Here is a 20,184-nt window from a genome sequence, read left to right on the forward strand (position 1 = left end):
TGTTCTATTCACAGCAGATTTCGTCTGAGTTTGACTGAAGGGCAGATGTGGCTCCTCATCACCTTGTAACTTCTGATTTGTTTATTTCACAGTACTGTCTTTCACATCATACATGTTCTGTGTGCGTTTCCTATTTTGTCTAGCTCTTTCCTTCAAGGTTTATAAAGCAGAGACCAGATAAATAAGAAGAGAGTAGGCTATACCCATAAAGTTCAGCTAATTATTATGATTTTTGAATAGATGTATACTGTATTCATTTTCCATTTGCCAATCACATTGAGTTGCCTCTATTTAAAAGTTGCTAAACTAATTAACTGACATTGCATTAACTCAGGTTATAGAAATAAAGTACATGTTTTGTTTTGTTTGTGGACAAAATGTCTCAAAAGCACCATCTAGTGGTGACATGAAGCCATGCATGACAGTTAAATATTTAGTGAAGAACAATTTAGTGAGAAGTTGGGAAATATTGGAAAAGTGGAGACTCTTAACTTTAAAATCAACCAGAAGCTTAACTCAATTTACCAAAAATTACATTAAGTGGAAAAGTGTTTAAAAGGTTGATGAATGTATCTTTTCAAATGTATTACTTGTTTTTTACTCATGTTCTTCCTTTAAATATTTGATTTTCAAACCATTTTATCCGTCGTTTTAGGTTAGATGAAATGTACGAGGATTACCTAAACGCAGCCCATTAAACGATTGATGGGCGGGTCTTCTTCTACTGCTCGCTTATTGGTTATCTCCCCCGTTACTCAACTAACTTCCCGACAGCTCGGATGTGATGTAGCAACTGCTCAGACGTATCGGAAGTTACTACCGTGTATTCACAGAAACCCTTGTATAACCGTCACTCCCACTATAAAGATATAAAACTTGCTACAGTTTTCCCTATTTCACCAAATGGCTTATCCTGGATACGGTGCGGTGAGTTAATGATATGTTATCGTATTGTTACACTGTTAAACGAGCTACATTGGTTAGCAGAAAAGATAGCCTTGGGCTGTTTCAGCGAATACTATAGCGATAATAAGTTGTTCTGTTACACGGGTCATACATCTGTTTCCTATCTTCATGTAGACATTAGTTTGGTTTACATATGTTATCAGAAGGAAAAGTTATGGTTGTTCGGTTTAATTTGGAAGTAAGGAGCCATATTATTCTCCACTTTATTAGAAATTGAGTCGGAAAAATGTCTTCCGGGAGAAAAGAATCCCCAACATTCCAGAGGATATGCAAATCCTTTGACCTACTAAACGTGTTTATATGATAGAGGTTTGACCTGTGTTATATTACACCAATCTCTTTTTTTAAGGCCTATAAATCTGCCTCTGGGAATCTTTCATTGATTACAAAGAGGACCCAATTCTGGCCTGTATTTATTCAATTCAACTAGAAAAATGGGACTCAAGACACCTCCTTTTTAAGCTTTGTACATTAAACTAAAAATCGCTTTTATCTACGTCTAAGTGTGGAATGCAGTGACTCCTCAGTTGTGATGAATAGGGGTTAGAAGCTTATTGTTCCTCAGCCAATAGCAGGCCTCCAGAGTGACATTCAGGGAGGCATCACTTCACGTTGATACCTGCAGTCAGTGAATGCAACACTGGCATGCTTTATATATTACAAGCACAACAAGATATCACGTTTCCCAAACTGTTGTCAAAATCAATGAATTGCTATTTTAAAAAGTCTTTATGTGAGTTATATAATAATAAGTAACCATTGAAAGTGAGACAAATCTGTGGTAGTTGTATCCTGTTTTCTACATTTGAAAAAACACTTTGAGAGTCTTTAATGACACCCACCCTGGTCTCTGATGTGTCCCCAGCCTCAGTACGGCGGTCCCATGCCGGGAATGCCAGCTCAGGGGATGCCGGGAATGCCGGGAGGGCCCATGGGAGGGCCCATGGGAGGCCCCATGGGAGGCCCCATGCCCGGGCACATGGGTGGGCAGATGGGTGGGCAGATGGGAGGCGCGCCCCATCAGGGAGGGTATGCCGCCTATGGAGGAGGATATCAAGGCTCGTACGGCGCCCCAGCCCCAGCTGCTGCTAATGACCCGATGTGGGGTTACTTCACTGCCATTGCAGGCCAGGTGAGTGTGGAGGAACTCACATGAGAGCACACAGTACACGTAGCCTTTATAAATGCCCCCGTTTTACCAAAGGCTAGCTTTCACTTTCATATTGAAGTGTGGTCACAAAGAGGACATTCTCTGCAGACATATCAGGTTTCATGAATCGGTTCAGTTACTATAAGTTAAGAGGAAGCAGGGCTCTGTTTGAACTTGATTTCACTCCCTTTCGGTAATGAATGACTCACTACACTACCCTATCTAAAGTGGTCCTTTGGAAGTCTGTGGAAGATTTAAAATGCCTACAGAAAAGTAAAACTATAATGTGTGTGTCCCCCCCCCCCCTGCTGTGTTCAGGACGGAGAGGTGGATGCAGAGGAGCTGCAGAGGTGTCTCACCCAGAGTGGATTCACCGGATCCTACTCTCGTAAGTCCACGACTCCTTCCACAAGAGAGGAACACCGCCTCAGCCAATATACCATGAGTTCTTGGTTGTTTTACATCATGCATTCAACAAATGAGCAGAGGCCGTGCTCGCTAACTTAGAGGGCTTTAAAACACTAACACAATGCCTAATAGTGATGTATTTCTCTGTGAAGTGTCAAACAACTATTATCTCCTCTGTGATTGGTTGACATCTGACAGTCTCTTTCAGTGCACGTGAAAAATGAATATTCATTAGTATAAAGAAGAAGGAAGTGGCAGTTCACGAAATACGTGAGAATATGGTGCAGATTACATACATGACGTACAATGAAGAGTATCTAAGTTCAATATTTATGTTTTTTGGTGGCATAAGATCTCACCAAGAAAATATTATTAGCAATATTATTATCCTGCCTTTCATGGATAAAGACTAACAGTTAAAGACTGTAATGGATATTACTGTGAGATTGAGAAAGTACACAGAGATGAATACAAGCACAGCCTTTTGAACAGAATATGACTGATTCATTCATCAGGGAAATATTGAACAGATTTCGCCGTCAGCAGCTGGATTAATTAGCACTAAAGTTAAGTGTGAAAACATGGACTTTAAACGTAGCTTTACTCATTTCCCCCTTTATTTTCTCTTCACAGCATTCAGCCTGGAGACTTGCAGAGTCATGATCGCAATGCTGGATGTATCCTAACTTTAAGACCAATGAGTCCCCTCAGCTGCTCCTATTGTCCTTCACACTCACCATGGGAGTATGTGTACAGTAGGCGTGGTGTTTGTCCTTGAACCGGGTTAACCAGCTGTGTGTATGTCAATGGCTGCCTGCTGTTTCTATACCTGTGGGTCAGCAGTTATGAATCTTAACCCGAGTGTGTGCAGCGGGACTCCACGGGGAAGATGGGCTTCAACGAGTTCAAGGACCTGTTCACGGCTCTGAACGGCTGGAAGCAGAACTTTGTGATGTTCGACCGGGACAGGAGCGGCACTGTGGAGCCGCAGGAGATGGGGCAGGCCGTCTACGCTATGGGTGAGGCTGAAGCATGAGGGAGGGACACTTAGTGAAGACACAAATGACTTAAAAGTCCAGACAAAATGCACATGGATTCTGCGCTTTTGGGCCTGATATTAATCTTCTTCTGTGTTCCTCAAGGGTTCCGCATCGGCCCTCAGGCTCTGAATGTGATCATCAAGCGCTACAGCAAAGGAGGGAGGATCTACTTCGACGACTACGTGGCCTGCTGCGTCAGACTGCGCGCTCTCACAGGTACACACACCTAGAGATGATGTGACACGTTCACTGAACACACTGCTGTCCAGACGTTTAATGTGGACTGAGCGTGAAATGTGTTTATTGACGCTGATGTTTCCTGTTCCTGGTGCAGAGACCTTCAAACGGAGAGACACCATGCAGCAGGGAGCCGTCTCCTTCCAGTACGATGACGTGAGTCCTGTGGAGATATCACTGCATCACATAGCTTAAGTCCAGATGTTTCAACTCACAGCCTGCTGATTGAAGAATTGAATTTGACATTTATTCTTTAGTTCCATGCAGTTGCAGCTTAACTGCATATGAAACCGCTCAGAGCAGCTTCAAACACCACATCCTGTTGAGGTTAATTCCATCTCTCTCTCTTTCTGTCACCAGTTCATCCTGTGCACGATGGCCATCTAAGGCTGCACCGACCAATCAGAGGAGGAGTCTGGACCACTGCCTCATGGGAATGCAAAGGGAGGCCAGTATATTTGACTAAGCTGCAACAGGAAAGTACTCATGCTTGTAACGCTTGCTGTTTAGTCTTGTAAATCACACGGGGACTTGCTGAATCAGGCGCATATATACATCTATATGAACACAGTATGTATTCACATTAGAGGGAATTAGAATAATTTATAACACATTTTTAAAAATCTTCGATTGGATGCCAGAGTGATGCTGGATGTGTCGACCTGTGAGACACCTAATGTGCCATTATAATCTGAATGTACGCTAATATATGAAACTCGCTTCTAGAGAGCCTTGTTAGGCAGCATCATGATTAATGATGAAATATTAGCAGCATTTACACAAAACATGTTCATATGCCTTTACACTGAACTGTATATGGCTATGGTTTTATTAGAGCTTTCTTGCCATATTTTTTATTTCTGTTTTATATAAGTTTAGATTAGCCTGATGTTAAAGTTGATAACGAGCCAAAGTGACTGTGAATGCTCGTGAGATAAAGCCTGAGATTTGTGCAGCTTCACACTTTGTTTTGAATGTTTCCCTACAAACCCAGCCGGTTGTACTTTGTAAAGATGCCCCTGCACACTCCCAATGCCATAGTTCAGATCATATTTTGTTACTGACAATAAACACTTTCTAATCAGTATGCATTCTGTTTATTCATTTATACAATTGCGCATTTTTTCCCCAGTCTATTTACATGATACATTTCATTTATTTAAATATAGTTAAGAACAGAAACATTCAAATGAGCTGTTAAGTGTTGCATTGTATAAAATACAGTGGCAAACATTTAAAAAAAATGCATACAAATAATTGTGAACAGCACTAAGTATTTCAAAAGGGACATTGTTATCCAGTACAGCAAGTTTTCTAATCTGTGCAAAAGTTTGCAAATCCCATGGAAAAGTGTTCAGGAGTCTATAGGCGTCAGCAACTTTTGTTCTACATCTGTGCTCGAGAAAGAAAGATGGAGGACACCCTGCTGGAGCATCTGTGTGGTTTCTCTTTTCTTAAATAAGGTTTCCCCGGGTTTCAACAAAGTAAAGAGTCTGGTTGAAGAAGTAGAAATGATATGATGTGCAATATGAATGTTTCATGCAACCTAGAGCCCGTCACTGAAGTGTTGCTTGCTACATTGAGAGGCTGTACATTGCATTCATCTTCTTCCCTTCTGCACTCCAAAGCCTTCCCCTCAACATCAGGGGGAAACAATAAGGTCATAGAAAAATAATGGCAAATGAAACTTTGTTTTAGAAAAATAGGTTGAAGCGTTATTTCTAAATCTCCTTCCAAATGTCATAAACAGTTTGAGACCTTGTTATAATTGAGTGCAGTCTCCATGCAATACATGAGCTTGTGTGGGAGTGTGTGGTTAGGAAATGACTAATTCATTTTCCTCATGCACCCTAACGTGGTTCCTTTAAATGTGGCGCTTTTGCACCGGGTCGCCGTCGTGTGTCAAGGCTAGAGCAGGCGTTTAAAGCTAAGGCTAGTGAAGGCGGCCCGAAAACATGGACAACTATTTTCTCTTTTTTCTCTTTTTCTCGTGGTTCTTATCTAGGAAATTGTACTTTTTAAGAAGACAATGGAAGACCTAAAGCATGCAACTGAAAACTATCACGTGGGATCGTCAGAGTTCACTCAGGGTGTGAAGGAGATATGTCACTTCCTGTCGGTTAGCATATGAAGGAGAAATGACAGTGTCTTTGGGTCAAAAAGAAAGAACATTATAGAGAAAACATGGATATTCTCTGAGTTTTAAGTGGTTAATTAACAAGAGAACACTTCAAAATATCAAATATGTTCTAACAGATTTAAGTCCCTACTTCACAGAAAACAAACAAAGGAACCGCATGGCTTCACTTTGCAAACCACAGCTTTGCAAAGTGAAGGTTTACCCCGTTCTCCAGATTCATAGCTTTCATTTCCAGCTACAATGGCCCTAATAGTAATGTAAAGAAACACCCGCAGACCGCTGACCCTTACAAGTCTAGAGTGAACTGCAAACCCCCCACAGCCATGCTTCTGTTATATTGATAGGGTTCAGGTGGTTATATGGTAAATATGTGTTTTTCAATCTAATAATTCAAGCATTCATTATGTTGTCTGAAACATGTGAAGGAACATAACTGCAGCTGAAAGAGGCCCTTTACTTTGTTCACGTGCAAAATGATCTCCAGAGCGGATTGGTCTCTAGAGATATGAGATCGTTATTGCTCTCAAAGACTGACGTGTGTGTGTCTGCGCAGCCTCACACACTGCGCTGTGTATTCTCAGTGTTGGTTATCCGTAGTGGTGGAATCAGGCATGCTAAATATAGCGGCAGATCTCTGCATGGACGTTTTGGAGTTTGCTGATAGAAAGATCAGAGCTTGTGGAAATGCCTCGGGAAGATTTTCATGTAGCTGATTCCCTGTGGGGGGGGCGGGGGGGGGGAGCGTTAGAAAAGAGGTGACAGCTACAGAGGTCCTGGAGAGAGTCAGAGTGAGGAACATGCCACAGGAAGAAAAGCAACCGTCAGAACGTAAAACATGCATATCTGTTTTAGAAAAAGCACATCAGGTGCCTCGTGTTGCTGGCAGTGTTCTATAAAGTATGTACACGGTGGATGATGACTTTACACGTGGTAATAATATAGTGTATAAATACCTCTGTATAAATTGTCTTTATACATTTAAATCAGAGAGGGGCGGGGGAGAGAGTCCGTAAAAGTAATGGAAGAAAGTCTACAGTTGCCTTTGCATATACAGTCTCTTTCTTAGACCCTGAGACAAGCTTGAGAGGAGAGGTGCGGGGGCGGGGGGGGGGGACTAGTTTCCTGGGTGCCCCGGGTCAGACGCAGGCCGCTGCAGTGGTAAGGGTGCTGAGCCCACTTCAGGCAGGGAGGCTTGTCGGCCTGACGGCAACCTCTGGTGGGGGGGGGGCTCCACAGAGCTGTCCTGTGTGTGTCTCTGCTCCGAGACCCAGTCTGTCTCCAGCAGGGAGGCCACGCCCCCGTCTGGAAGAGCGTCGGTTCGCAGGAGCGCCGGGGAGCCGTCTGTTGATCTGTTCGGGGTCTTCTCCGGGCTCTGGAGGAGAAACACAGCGTGAAGACGGATCAGAGTGAGCACACACGTCTGTTTGAACCAATGCCCTTACAGGCTTTCAATATCTGCAATATATGTGTTTTTTTCCTTAATGTCTTGAATCTGTGGTTTAGTACCTGAGGCCGGGGCGGAGCAGGGTCCAGGCTGAACTCCGCCTGCAGGGCCGACACCGGCTGCACCCTGATGGCCGGCCTCTGGTACTCGGGGCTGGAGGTGACGGTGCTGTAGGCGGGGGGCCCGGACGTGGTCTGCCTCTGGAGGAGGTGCAGGATGGCCTGGATGTCTGAGGTCATCTGGGACTCCAGTCTGACAGGAAAACATGGAATCAAATCACAAAAAGGTATGTGGTTCATCACATATGGAGGATTTATTGATGCACCATGCAGTTATGTGAAGGAGCAGTGTGACATCACTCAGAATCAACATGCATGGTGAGGACTAAAGAATATTTAATATACATCATCAGGTTTTTCATCATATTGGAGAAATTTACATATTGTCTTTGCTAATACTATGGGATGGAGGTGGTGGTCAATACTGATACCAAACACTAGAGGGAGACTCAGCCTCACACGGGGGTTAGTATGGAGGGTCATACTGGCATGAGTCTGAAGTATTCACACCCTTTACTTGAGTAACATACATTATTACAAGTTGAATAACTGCAAGTATTTTATCAAATGAAAAAGAACTGAAATATAAGTTACTGCAGCAACAAAACAGACGGGGATACGACAGTAAAGGGAAGTTTGTGTTCTGTGTTGCAGGTACCAGGAAATGGAGCACCAGCACCGTTTCATCACCCAATGCAGAGACTTACATCACGGCGTCTGTGAGGGGGTGAATCACCTTCCCTCCACACATTCCTTTTGACAGCAGCAAGCACAGGATGGAGAGGGAGAGTGGGGGAAGCCTACCAGGCGGCTGTTTGCTCTTTAGAGGAGAATACGTGCAAATAAAGCCAGTGTCTGCAGCTGTACTGTGATGCCGTGCACTGAGTGTGACTGTGTGGGAACCCTCTGAGCCATGTTCCCTCCATCAGTGAACATCATCTCCCCAAACTGTGCAACTCTTCCACTCCTCCTCACATGAGAACGCCCACAGTCTATGCAATGTGTCTGCATCTAGACAGTCTGCCCCCCCCCCCTCCATCTGCACAGAGCAGCAGCCGGGAGTCACAGAGCTGCTCACACACTCTGCATTAACGCCTGCAGCCGCTGTCTGGCCTCAAATGTCTCCGTGAGAGCTTCACTTAGAGGGAGGAGGGTTCGTCTTCAGAGCTCTGAGCTGACTTTGCTGAAATGAAGCTGGAGCAAAAAGCATGATGGGAACCCAAAGATGTATTCTGTTCCTCCTCTTTATGGCCATCAAGCATTGAAACATGCTAAAAGTAAAGTTGTACTCATACATGCGCTGGTATTTGTATTTAATAAATCAGTACTTGAATGTGTCTGTGTATTTGTTGGTGCGATAGAGATGTCATAGTTAAAGTGTTTGTTGATAGTTATGTGTGTATCCTGATATGATATGATAAGAAAAAGCCGTTATATAAAAAAGGCCTGATCCTCATACTGTGTGTCCTTGGGTGTTTTCTTGTGAAGTGGAGGTGTTGTGTTTTCCACCAACAACAGGCTGCCCCCCCCCCCCCCCCCTCACCTGTTGAGGTGCTGCTGCAGCAGGTCCAGCCGTTGCTCCACCTCTCCGTAGGTGAGGTCTGTGTCGCTGTCCTCCTCCCCCGCTGCCGCCTCCCGACACGGGGCGGACTCCTCGACGGGACGCTGACGCACCCACTCCTCTGTGTGGAGCTCTGGGGGAGAGACATGTTTATATACACACACACACACACAGACAGACAGACAGACAGACACACAGACACACAGACACACAGACAGACACAGACAGACACACACAGAGACAGACAGACAGACAGACAGACAGACAGACAGACACACAGACACACAGACACAGACAGACACACACGGGGGGAATGTGTTATTAGAGCATTGCCTCAGGGGAAGCATCTTCCTGTGTGGTGCCCTATCATCATTAGCTTCACTAAGCACCTCCTGGATCCTCACATCCTACAGAGGAGAACACACATCTGACCCTGGCTGACAGTCACAGCCTCAGTGGGGTTTTGGCCTCCTTTTCAGACACAATTGGCATTTCCTGTGTGTTGTTCCCTCCGTGCTGTTTATACAAATCAATATCCCTCTGAGCTTTGCTCTGGCAGAAATCCTCTTACAGCTGCAATAGCTGATAGATGAAATATGAATATGAAACCACTTTCCCCATCTCAGTGTAGAATCACACTGATTGGAAGTTGCTCTGTGTGTTTGCACAAGTGAGGATTTTATTGCAAAAATATATACATATATATTTTCCACATACCTATGAATAATGTCTCTATGACCTCTTTTGGCCAAGGAATCCAGATGTGTTGATGTAATTTTTTTAAAAGTTGTTTAAATGCAATAATATATAAGAGACAATAAATTCTATAATCCAATGTCCTGCCAGTTTTTGATGTGTGTCTGTGTGTGTAACTAGTCCAATGAATAAGAATCAGGGTTATTACTTAGTTGGTTTACACATACATATATATATATATATATATATATATATATATATATATATATATATATATATATATATATACATAAACACGGTGATTAAATCGTCAAAAAATGAACTATAAAGATTTAAATACACACATACACAAAATATACAGCCCACATAATATGTGCACAAATTTAAAGTGAAGTGAACTAGCTCTTGCATTAGAGACGCATTTTTTAAGGGTGTTTATTGATTTTTATTTGCAATGGATAGCCCAACTTTGGTATGCACAGTCCCCTCCCCCCCCTTCTCTGCTTGTGAGAGACACTACTTAAGCTAGGGTCAGCTGACGTATCGGATGACGCATGCGCAACTGCTAACAACAACTTCGCCAGCTCACGAGATGCACACGGAGGAGAGACTGGAGGGAAAAAACAGCGATAACTAGAGTTTCCTGTGATTTAAAAGGTCAGTCAATGGCCAAACGTCCACACAAACTTAACAAATAAGAAAACTAACACATACGCGAAACAAATAAGCAAACAAACACATAAGCGAACAAATAAGCAAACAAACACGGTACCGCTGTGTTAGCTTACAGATATGCTAATGCCGGTACAGTTGCTACAGTCCGGCCGAATAAACAAACCGTTCATTGTCAAATTCAACCGAGTCATGGTCACTTTGAAATAATAAAAGACTTTGAGAAGTACCATGACATTTCATACTTTTTTTTTTAATCCACTGTGATATTTTCGCTACTGTAGTTGTCAGTGGATGAGCACTTCCGGTTTACAGGCTCTGATAATGTACACACATCACTTACATGATTCTCTTAATACATTTTTCTCTAGCTTAAAGTCCATGTAATGTCCAAAATAAATGTTATTCTGTGTTAATAAATCGCTTCATCACTTTCCACTGTTTCATTTGACATATCAACATCAATGATTCTTTCCATAAATACCCCCCAAATAACATGAAATGTGTGCCACTTTCCCGTGTTATTCCGCTCCGGTAGCAAAAAGCTTGCCAGCCATTAACCCAGCTGTGTGACGTCACACGTGGCAAACACCAGCCCCGTCTGGATTGTTTGTTTTGTATCCTTCCGCTATTTTCGCTCAACATATGTGTAACCGGACCTCGCTAAACTTTTTTTATCTAACAATTCATGATGGGGAAGCGATGTGTAATTGTGAGCTGTGAATGTTTCCTGATTGCTATAAACATTGATCATGGGTGCTGGAAGATTGTGCACAAAACTCGGGTCAGAATTAAGTTACTACAGGTGTTATGCCAGCTTGAGCTAAATGTCACCAGAGTACAGTGAACTTGCCTAGTGACTGAAATATATAAAAGTTGAAGTGAAATAAGTAAGGCCAAAAATGAATTACGTCTGAATATCTTTATTATTTTTACCACTTTTAATTATTTGTGGGCTCGCACATATACCAAAATAGACTAATGTACACTGCAATAAAGATAAAATGTTACAAGTGAAAAATTAACAAAAGAACCCTTTTTTATTTATCAAACAGTAAATTAATACAATCTTACAAATTTGCGATTTGGAAAATGTTGTTTTATTTACATGTTTCTTTGGAAAAATAATATTGTAAATGATGTACTTTGTAAATTATTTACATCATGCGAAACCATTTTAACCAGTTCAGCTGCATGACTTATGTCAAATTACAGATTTGGCCATTGAAATCCCTGATAGCGGCCTCCCGGTTCAGGGTAAGTCTTCCGTATCTCGGTTACAGCACATGCAGGCAGCGGGATTCTGATTTTTGGGCCGAGTACACCCCAGCACCAACGTACAAACTGTCGATAAGCTGTATATCGATACTTCCTAATGAAAAAAAAGTATACAGATTATAAATATATTTGGAGAAAAATAAAATGTTATGTAGTACTATTATGTAGCAATGGTTACAAATTGGCTTATAACATGATATTTGTATTTTACTTGTACAAAATAAATATGAGGTTTTACATGACTGCTTGACAGAATCATAGACCTCTTATATATTTCCTCACATGTGTAGTTGTTTCTTTTCCCAAGCATACATTGAACTTGCATACACAGAAAAAATAAAAGCCAAGCTGTTTTTGACTGCTTGAAAGAGTTTAATGGTATCTTTAAAAGTGTACCATATCTGTAGCGACTAAAAGTATTATATGAAAGCAAAGCTGCAATAGGCAGTTGGGTCAATCAATATTTACTTACTGGTGTAGTGGGCCATCAACTGCTCTGTGTTGTTGTTTGTATTGAAGATACGCTATTTTCAGTGTCCAAACACTGAGACAGCCTTCTCTAAAGCCTGGGTGGCTAATAATGCACCTTGGTTTCTCGTCGGTGTCTTCTATCTGGCAGAGTCCTGCACGGGTCTGATTTTCAAGACCCGCTCCCGCCCCGCACCCGTGACGTGCAGTACCGAACCCGCCCCGCTACCCGCACATATTGCCAATTAGTTCTGCAACCCGACCCGACCCGCCGGCACATGATCCGCAACCCGACCCGAACCCGCATATATAGGCCTATAAGCAGTGACAACGTGCAATTATTAACACACACAGTTGCATATTTGGCTCAAAAAGCCTGGGATGTTGTTTATTTTCTCCATCTAGGATGACACCAAAAGCCTCCCAGACGTTGGATTTCGCTCTTGAGGAAGAGTTATTGAAAATGCTGTATTCTCCCCTATAGAGAGCTTCACCTCAGCCATTCAGAATGTGGTGCGCTCAGCAGCAGATAGATGCACTGCAGAGGTTATGATTATGCTCGGTAACGCGGAGGAGAGGTCTGAGGATTTAAACATTAAACTAAATTATTATTGTTTAAATATATTTATTATGCAACACCCGCAACCGGACCCGCATCATCTTTGTTTTACCCAGAAGCGAACCCGGAAAAAAGCGTTTGAAAAAATACCACCCGCAAATCACCTTTTTTGCGGGTCACCCGTCGGGTACCCGCGGATACCCGACCCGATGCAGGACTCTGCTATCTGGTCAGTAGGTTGCAAACTGTCTATTTGTTCCATCACCTGCCAGATCTCTCTGCAGCATACACATTCATCTGCAGTGGGCATGCTTTCACAGCATTGACATGTACACCTGAATATTGTACATAACATTAAAAAACAAAACAATATCTGCCGGACGTGTGAGGAACAGATGACAAATTAAGATCGACATTTAGTGCAGGTCAAATTAAATAAAACAGAATTTACCATTCAGTATTGCCGACTCGAGTCTCGCCGGCTGCGGAATCCGCTTCTCTTTCACAAGTTTCTGCCTCGTTGTTCGATTGCTGGGCAGGAGGCTCGTACTTATAAGGCAAGATGCCTTGAAGTGAAAGGCTAGCTGGTTGACTCTCTACTTCTGTAACTGTATCCAGATAACCCACCGAATCTGAGCTTGAATGATCGCTGTCGCTGTCGCTGTCTGAAGTTATCGCGTTGCTTGCCATTCGGACTGATTTGATCAAATGGCAATGTTTGCCACGTGTGACGTCACCGCTCGTTCGGGAGTGATCGGGGGCGTACTCGGCAAACTTCGGAACCAACATCGGTTTTTAACGTATATGTCATTTAATTATGACGAAACTTTAAACATTTTTATTTATTTTTATTCTGGTGATATCTAAACTACATGTTAAAAAACACCTGTGTTAGATGCATTACATGGCCTTTAAACATGGTTTGTCGAGGTATTTAATCCATTGGTGTTGTATGTTTAGCAGCAGATATGCTGCAGTGGTGTTAGGGTGCAGTTTTAATTCATAATGCGCCTATCTTGTAGCTATGATGTGTGTATAGCTCCACCTGGTGGTCAGTAACTGCACATGCTATAAGTAACAATACTACATTTTAAAATTACTTTGTTACTTGTGAAAGTCCTGCATCAAAATATGCTTAAAGTACCAAAAATAAAAGTACTCTTTATGCATAATGGCCCATTTCAGAATCGTATATTACTGGGTTACTATTATGATTATTGATGTGTTTTAATTAGGGATGCTCCGATCGATCGGCCGCCGATCAATATCGGCCGATATTCACTCTCTGCCGATCGATCGGTGCTCTCTATAAATGCCGATCACATGACGTAAAATACATGACACTTTTCTCTGTGCACGGCAAAACAAGCTCGCCAAAATGGCTTCACCAGTCTGGCAGTATTTTAAGGTGTCCGAAAAAGACAATAAAATAGCGGTTTGCAACGTGTGTGAAGCAGAAATCCTGCAGCTCCACCCGCTGTGACGGACCGGTGAGCGGAGCAAAACACACACTAATTAGGGTTAGACCTTACACACTTAGCTATTTGATCTTCCTCTGGAACAAGCTAAACTAGTTATACATATATTTATTCTTCACTGTCGGGTCACTCATTACTGGATCGTGGTCTGCCACAAGCATGAGACGATACTGACAGGCTGTCAGGAGAGAGAGAGAGAGAGAGAGGGGAAAAGAGAGCGCTTCTGCTTATTTCTCCCGTGTTATTATCAAAAGTTAATGTAAACTTGAATAATGTACTTCATTTGAATGTAATAATTATGTTGGTTGTTGTTTGTGGAAGCGCCAGTGAATGAGCCTCATTAACTGAGTTTTAAACATCACTTTAAATTGAAGATCCCCATAGGCCCCGCCCACTCGATCGGATCGGCGATCGGCAATCGGGCCCAAAATTGGCGATCGGAGCATCCCTAGTTTTAATCACAACTGGTCAAGAGGGAGCTCATTGGAATAACTTGATATACAGTTGCTGGATATCTTCACCTATACATTTGTAAAGTTTACAAAATTAATGATTTATATTTTGTATGGCTGTCAGTCGATTCAAATGTTTAATCGCGATTAATCGCAAATTAATCGCACATTTTGTATCTGTTCTAAATGTACCTTAGAGGAATATTTTTCAAGTTTTTAATACTCTTATCAACATATGAGTGGACAAATATGCTTTTTGCAAATGTTTTTTTATTATCATTGGAACAATGACAAAATATTTTCCTGAATATTCTCAACACAACAACCTGGAACCTCTCTCTCTCTTCACTCTCTCCCAACCCTGTGTACTTCTCTGCACTGAGCCAGTTGCTCAAACAGACAAGCCTGTTTACAGTTGTCGGCGAAATGCCGCTCCTCTGTCTTAATAACAGTCAAAGCATGAGACTGAAGTTCCCACTTCAATGCGCTGTGATGTGCAGTCGACACGTTGGATGCGATCCGAATGATCTCACACAGTCCCTCGTCCTCCACAATGTTAAGCTGTAGCCACCCATTTAGCTATCGCTGTTGAAAGCTTGCTGCTCGTAGACGCCGTGTCCAGGCGTCTCCTCGGCAAACTTTCAAGCGTGGTCTGCCACAAGCGAGCGGCATGAGCGGGGCTGTCAGCATCAGCTCCTGCCGCAAGTGATTATTAACGCGTTAACTTGACTGCCCTAATATTTTATATTAGCTAATAATCTAAACCTAAAATGTAACTAGTAACCCGTACTTTTTAAATGACATACTTTGGCATGTATTCTGATATATTGAATATTTGTTTATGACTTTTTAATGACAATTACACTTTTTTTTTCAGACAATGGCATTCTGTATCAATCACCTCCATATATATTATTAATATGTATCTATATATATATATATATATATGTTTTAATAGTGTACAAAATGTTTCCTTTTTTATTAACGTTTTTACGACACCTTTCTTATAACCATGTCATAATGTTTGTTTTTCAAATGGAAATGATTGCAACATTAAATCCTGAGGACTTTCTTTATCTTGTGTTTCAGCGTTCTGAGGTCTGCAGATGGGCTGGTGCTTACAGAGGGAAATATGGAGGAGTTCAGGTTTGTCTCCGTTATTTTAACCATCACTAAATCACATTGTAGTGAACAATATGTGGGATTTCTATGAGTAACTAAACTATGAATTCATTTTTTTATGACATACTTGACTATGACATTTGTTGGCTTTTTACCACGACACGTACTATACAATATATCTTTGCATTAAATAATATGATATTATTTTTGAGATATTTCGACATTTTATTCATAATACTATTAATCTACTTTTTGAATGTTCATTTTGACCTACTATACAACTTGTTTCTACTATGTCGCCTTTTCTCTGATATTTTCGACATACTATACTATGTCTCCTTTTAAAATGTTCTTCTGATATTACTATACTATACTATGTTGTTTATTATTAACATTTTTCATCATATTATATTATTAGTTTGAATTACATTTCTGACGTACTTTGCTATGTTTTCTTTTCATATTTTCGAAATTATACTATTTTGTTTTTTCTGACATTTCCAACATACTATTCTGACTTCATTGTGTCTTTTCTTCTTTTCTCCTCACAGGACTGCGAGGACATTCATCTGACATCAATGAAGACGGTGGCTTCCTGAGTTTCTGAAGAACTTACGGTACTATACTTTGACCTTTATGATATTTCCAAAATAGTACACTATGACTATTGTCCAACATAGTCATAGTGTACTAAGCTATTTGTATTTACATCTTGGACATACTGTGTCGTTTTCTTTGCCTATTTTCGACATGCTATACTTTTTTGATTTTTTGCATTTTTATATATTATATATATTTTCATTCTACTAAGCTGACTTCATGGTGTCTTTTTCTTCTTTTCCCGGAACACCGAGTGCAAGTACATCTGACATCAACGAGGACGGTGGCTTCCTGAGTTTCTGAAGAACTTACGGTACTATACTTTGACTTTTATGATATTTCCAACATACTATTCTGACTTCATTGTGTCTTTTCTTCTTTTCTCCTCACAGGACTGCGAGGACATTCATCTGACATCAACGAGGACGGTGGCTTCTGGAGCTTCTGAAGAACTTACGGTACTATACTTTGACTATTTAGGATATTTTCGACATACTGTACTATGTTTTCTTTTAGTATTTTTCCAACATGGGTTAGGGTTATGACTTTTTTGACTTTTCGATCATCGTTATCAACATACTATACTATGCCTTGTGTCTACGCACTAAACCGTGCCTTATTTCCACATAAAATACAATGTTTTCTCCGACATTGGTTAGGGTTATGACTTCTTTGTCATTTTTTTCAACATGCTATATTATGACTTTTCGGTCATTTTTAACAAAATAAAATACCACGCCTGGTATCCACACACTATACCGTGCCTTATTATGGCGTCAAATAATTGTTTTGATTATTTTGTTGCGTTCTTCCCCAAAAATCGACATACAATACTATGTCGATTCAATTTTTTTATTTTTTTTAGAAATGCTATATTATTACCTTTCTGTCATCGTTATTGACATACTATACTACGCCTTGTGTCTACACATTACACCGTGCCTTATTTCCACATAAATGTTTTCATGGGTTAGGGTTAGCTATACTGACTTCATGGTGTCCTTTTCTTCCCACAGAGTGAAGAGAGGACCCCCCCCCCCCCCCGCCACGCCATCAATTGAGACCCCGGCTGCCTATGTTTCAGAACAACTTGTGGCCGTTTTCAGCCTTGGGGAAGTATAGCAGACTTAGCAGCCTGAGGGACGTATAGCAGACTTAACAGACTATCGATGTGGCTGCAGTGAGAGCACACAGCCACTTAGCAGACTTAGCCGACTTGGGGCGGTGGCTGGGGTGCCAAGCGGCCCCCCCCAGCCACGTCAGCCCCCCCGACGTGGCTGGGGTGCCGAGCGGCCCCCCCCAGCCACGTCAGCCCCCCCGACTTAGCAGACTTAGCAGGCCTACAGACTTAGCAGACTATCGGCAGTGACTGCAGGGCCCTGCACAGGAGTGCAGTGAGAGCCGGCAGCCACCTATCGGCCGCTTATTAGACTTGGGGACGTTTAGCAGACTTGGGGAAAAGGCTGCACTGCTATGTATGAATAAATGTGAATTAAAAAAAAGTTTCTTAAAATGCGTTTGTCTCCTTTATTCATTTCAGTTCCCAAGATGGTATCCTATTCACTTACTTCCTAACCCTCCTTTCTTCTATTCCCTTAATTAGCATTCTATTAACATTATCCTATTAACCCATCAACCTATTCATTACACCCTTAACCTTATCCATCTACTCTCTGCAACGTGTAAGGCTCGAACCTGCAACCTGTGGTCTACCAACCACCCTTCTATCTCCTTGAGCTATCAGACCTGATGACAGTTCTCTGCTTTTACTTGTATTTGACTTCTTCATCAAGGGAAAGACACCTTAAAACTCTGCATGGCACAAGACTCAAACTCCTGGGATCTTTAAACCCAGTGGACCACCCGAGGTTTGAACTCACGTTCTCTGGTCTCCAAGACGGGTTCTTATCACAGTGAGCCATCAGACCTGACACAGTTAGATGTTCCCTGGCCTATCTGAGATTTTCACCTCAGGTTTGGACTTTAAAATACACAGCTCAAGCACCTCTTATTGGACCTGAGACATTATTGTTTTGTAGAACTTATGTCTTGTTCATTTGAGTTTGTGGACCTTAAAGATGACTGGACCTGAAGAGCCTTGAACACACAACCTTCAGTCTCACAGGCAGTCTTCTAACGCTCTGAGCCATTTGACCTGACACAGTATGAGAAGGTTTTGAAGTGGTTTTGGCTTTTTATTTGGGATGATGGACTTTAAGAAACAATGCACCTCACAAGGATTGAACTAACAACCAACAGCTTTCTAGGCAATGTTGTATCTCTGAGCCATTTGTTCTGGCTCTTCTCCATTTCATTTTCTAATCTAATTCTTCACTTTGGGTGTTGGCTTTCAAAAATCACTGCACCTCACGAGGATCGAACCTAAGACGTTGGAGTTGGTGAACAGTTGTCTATCACTCAGAGCTATTTGAGCTGTGAAGCCTTCTATCGTTTGGGAGGAGTTGGCAAAAAATTAAATGTAAAAAAGTTAAACAAATAGAATTTTTTTTTAAAAGACACTGCACTCACGCAAATAATAAGGATTGAACTCAGGTCCTCTTGTCTTCAGACCTTTATCATATCACTTTGAGCTATGTGACTTCAGATATTTTTTCAGTCTCATTTTAAAATAATTCTTCAAGGTTGGATGTTGGACTTCAAGAAATCAACGAGGTGTTAAGCTGTCGTTTTGTACAGCTTGTGAAACAAAGAACAGGTGCAAAAAATGTCAGAGTATAGTATGTCCGAAATAATTGAGTATATTCTTAAATATACAGAGATAAATGGACTTGTTTGCCATAGTGCAAATAAGTCAGACTGTGGAAACGCAGACGTGTGTGTTAGCTCGACAAGAAGCAGCAGACAGTGGGTGAGAGTGAGGATTTCTCGCAGAGCTTGTCGGGGATCTCCCTCCCAGATGCAGCTCTTTGTGAGGGCCGCTCAGTGAAGCCTGCAGTAAACGCTGAAATCCACAGGAGGCTTTCATCCCTACTGCTGTGTTTCATCTGAATAAATAATAACCACTTATCTCTCAGATTTCCTTAAAAAGATTACAATCTGACCACATAGTTGTGCCAACATCATGATTTAACCTCCTGTAAATCCTTTATTTGGTCATGACCTACGACGAAAAGGGGTGACCCTGGATATAATCCTCTTGTGTTTTATTACCGAGTGGGTTTTAGGTTTCACCATAATGACTCATAATCCCTCTTTGGATTTTTAATAGGTGTGACATTCCTCGGCTGGGGCTAAGGGGATTTTTTCTAAATTAAACTCTGAGCCAATTACCATTCTGCATTACAACTTTAGAGGACAAGCAAGCAAGAAAATCATCATCTCTTTAAACAAGGCAGTGATTTGCTTAATATGCAACCTTTCCCCCTGGACTCACCACTGCACTGCACTTACACAGTTTAACACCCTGACTTTGGAGGGCTACCTAAGTGCACAGAACAACCAACTGTGCCACCAACACAAATGTGAGAGGACATGTTCTCTTCGTGTATCAGTCTTTTCATTTTGGGTTGTTGGACTTAATACATGACTGCACCTCCCAAGGCTTGAACTCACAACCTCAAATCTCCTGCCATGTCTCACATCTCTCTTTCATAGTGGTTTTGAATTTATATTTATATATATTTTTATATTAAAAAAAACAATGCACCTCATAAGGATTGAACTATCAACCTATAGCTTTCTAGGCAATGTTCTATGTCTCTGAGCCATTTGTTCTGGCTCAGTTGCATTTGCTCTAATTCACACCTTCTGTCTATTTGTTTAATATTTCCTGTTTTATTTTTGAAAAGTCTTCACCCCCTGTGTTATGTCTGTCTTTACTTCCTGTAACTGGG

The 20,184-nt window shown here is 41.6% G+C and overlaps 2 protein-coding genes and 1 long non-coding RNA gene across 6 annotated transcripts in view; 2 read left to right on the forward strand and 1 right to left on the reverse strand.

The window, feature by feature from the left end:
• Positions 1-760: 760 nt before the first annotated feature.
• gca (grancalcin) lies at positions 761-4,885 on the forward strand. The gene is made up of 8 exons (XM_079667646.1): positions 761-927; positions 1,832-2,098; positions 2,435-2,504; positions 3,158-3,201; positions 3,396-3,543; positions 3,667-3,780; positions 3,899-3,957; positions 4,162-4,885. Exons 1-8 carry the CDS (start codon positions 904-906, stop codon positions 4,186-4,188), a joined length of 753 nt encoding a protein of 250 aa, XP_079523772.1. The 5' UTR covers positions 761-903; the 3' UTR covers positions 4,189-4,885.
• LOC307030979 (voltage-gated inwardly rectifying potassium channel KCNH7-like) overlaps positions 4,432-20,184 on the reverse strand; it is a 62,960-nt gene continuing 47,207 nt past the window's right edge. For all 4 annotated transcript variants that reach the window (XM_079667641.1, XM_079667643.1, XM_079667644.1 and 1 more), the window contains 3 exons: positions 8,988-9,138; positions 7,448-7,637; positions 4,432-7,313 (listed from right to left, as the gene is read on the reverse strand). In XM_079667641.1, the coding sequence (XP_079523767.1) occupies positions 7,056-7,313; positions 7,448-7,637; positions 8,988-9,138 (599 nt within the window). In that variant the 3' untranslated portion in view covers positions 4,432-7,055. The remainder of the gene's footprint in view (positions 7,314-7,447; positions 7,638-8,987; positions 9,139-20,184) is intronic.
• On the forward strand, positions 9,972-16,789 carry LOC307030982. The gene is made up of 4 exons (XR_013805843.1): positions 9,972-10,358; positions 15,698-15,754; positions 16,282-16,643; positions 16,723-16,789. It is a non-coding gene; the product is annotated as an uncharacterized lncRNA (long non-coding RNA).

The sequence above is a fragment of the Notothenia rossii genome (genome assembly GCF_949606895.1).
Source record: "Notothenia rossii genome assembly, chromosome: 3".
Lineage (NCBI taxonomy): Eukaryota > Metazoa > Chordata > Actinopteri > Perciformes > Nototheniidae > Notothenia > Notothenia rossii.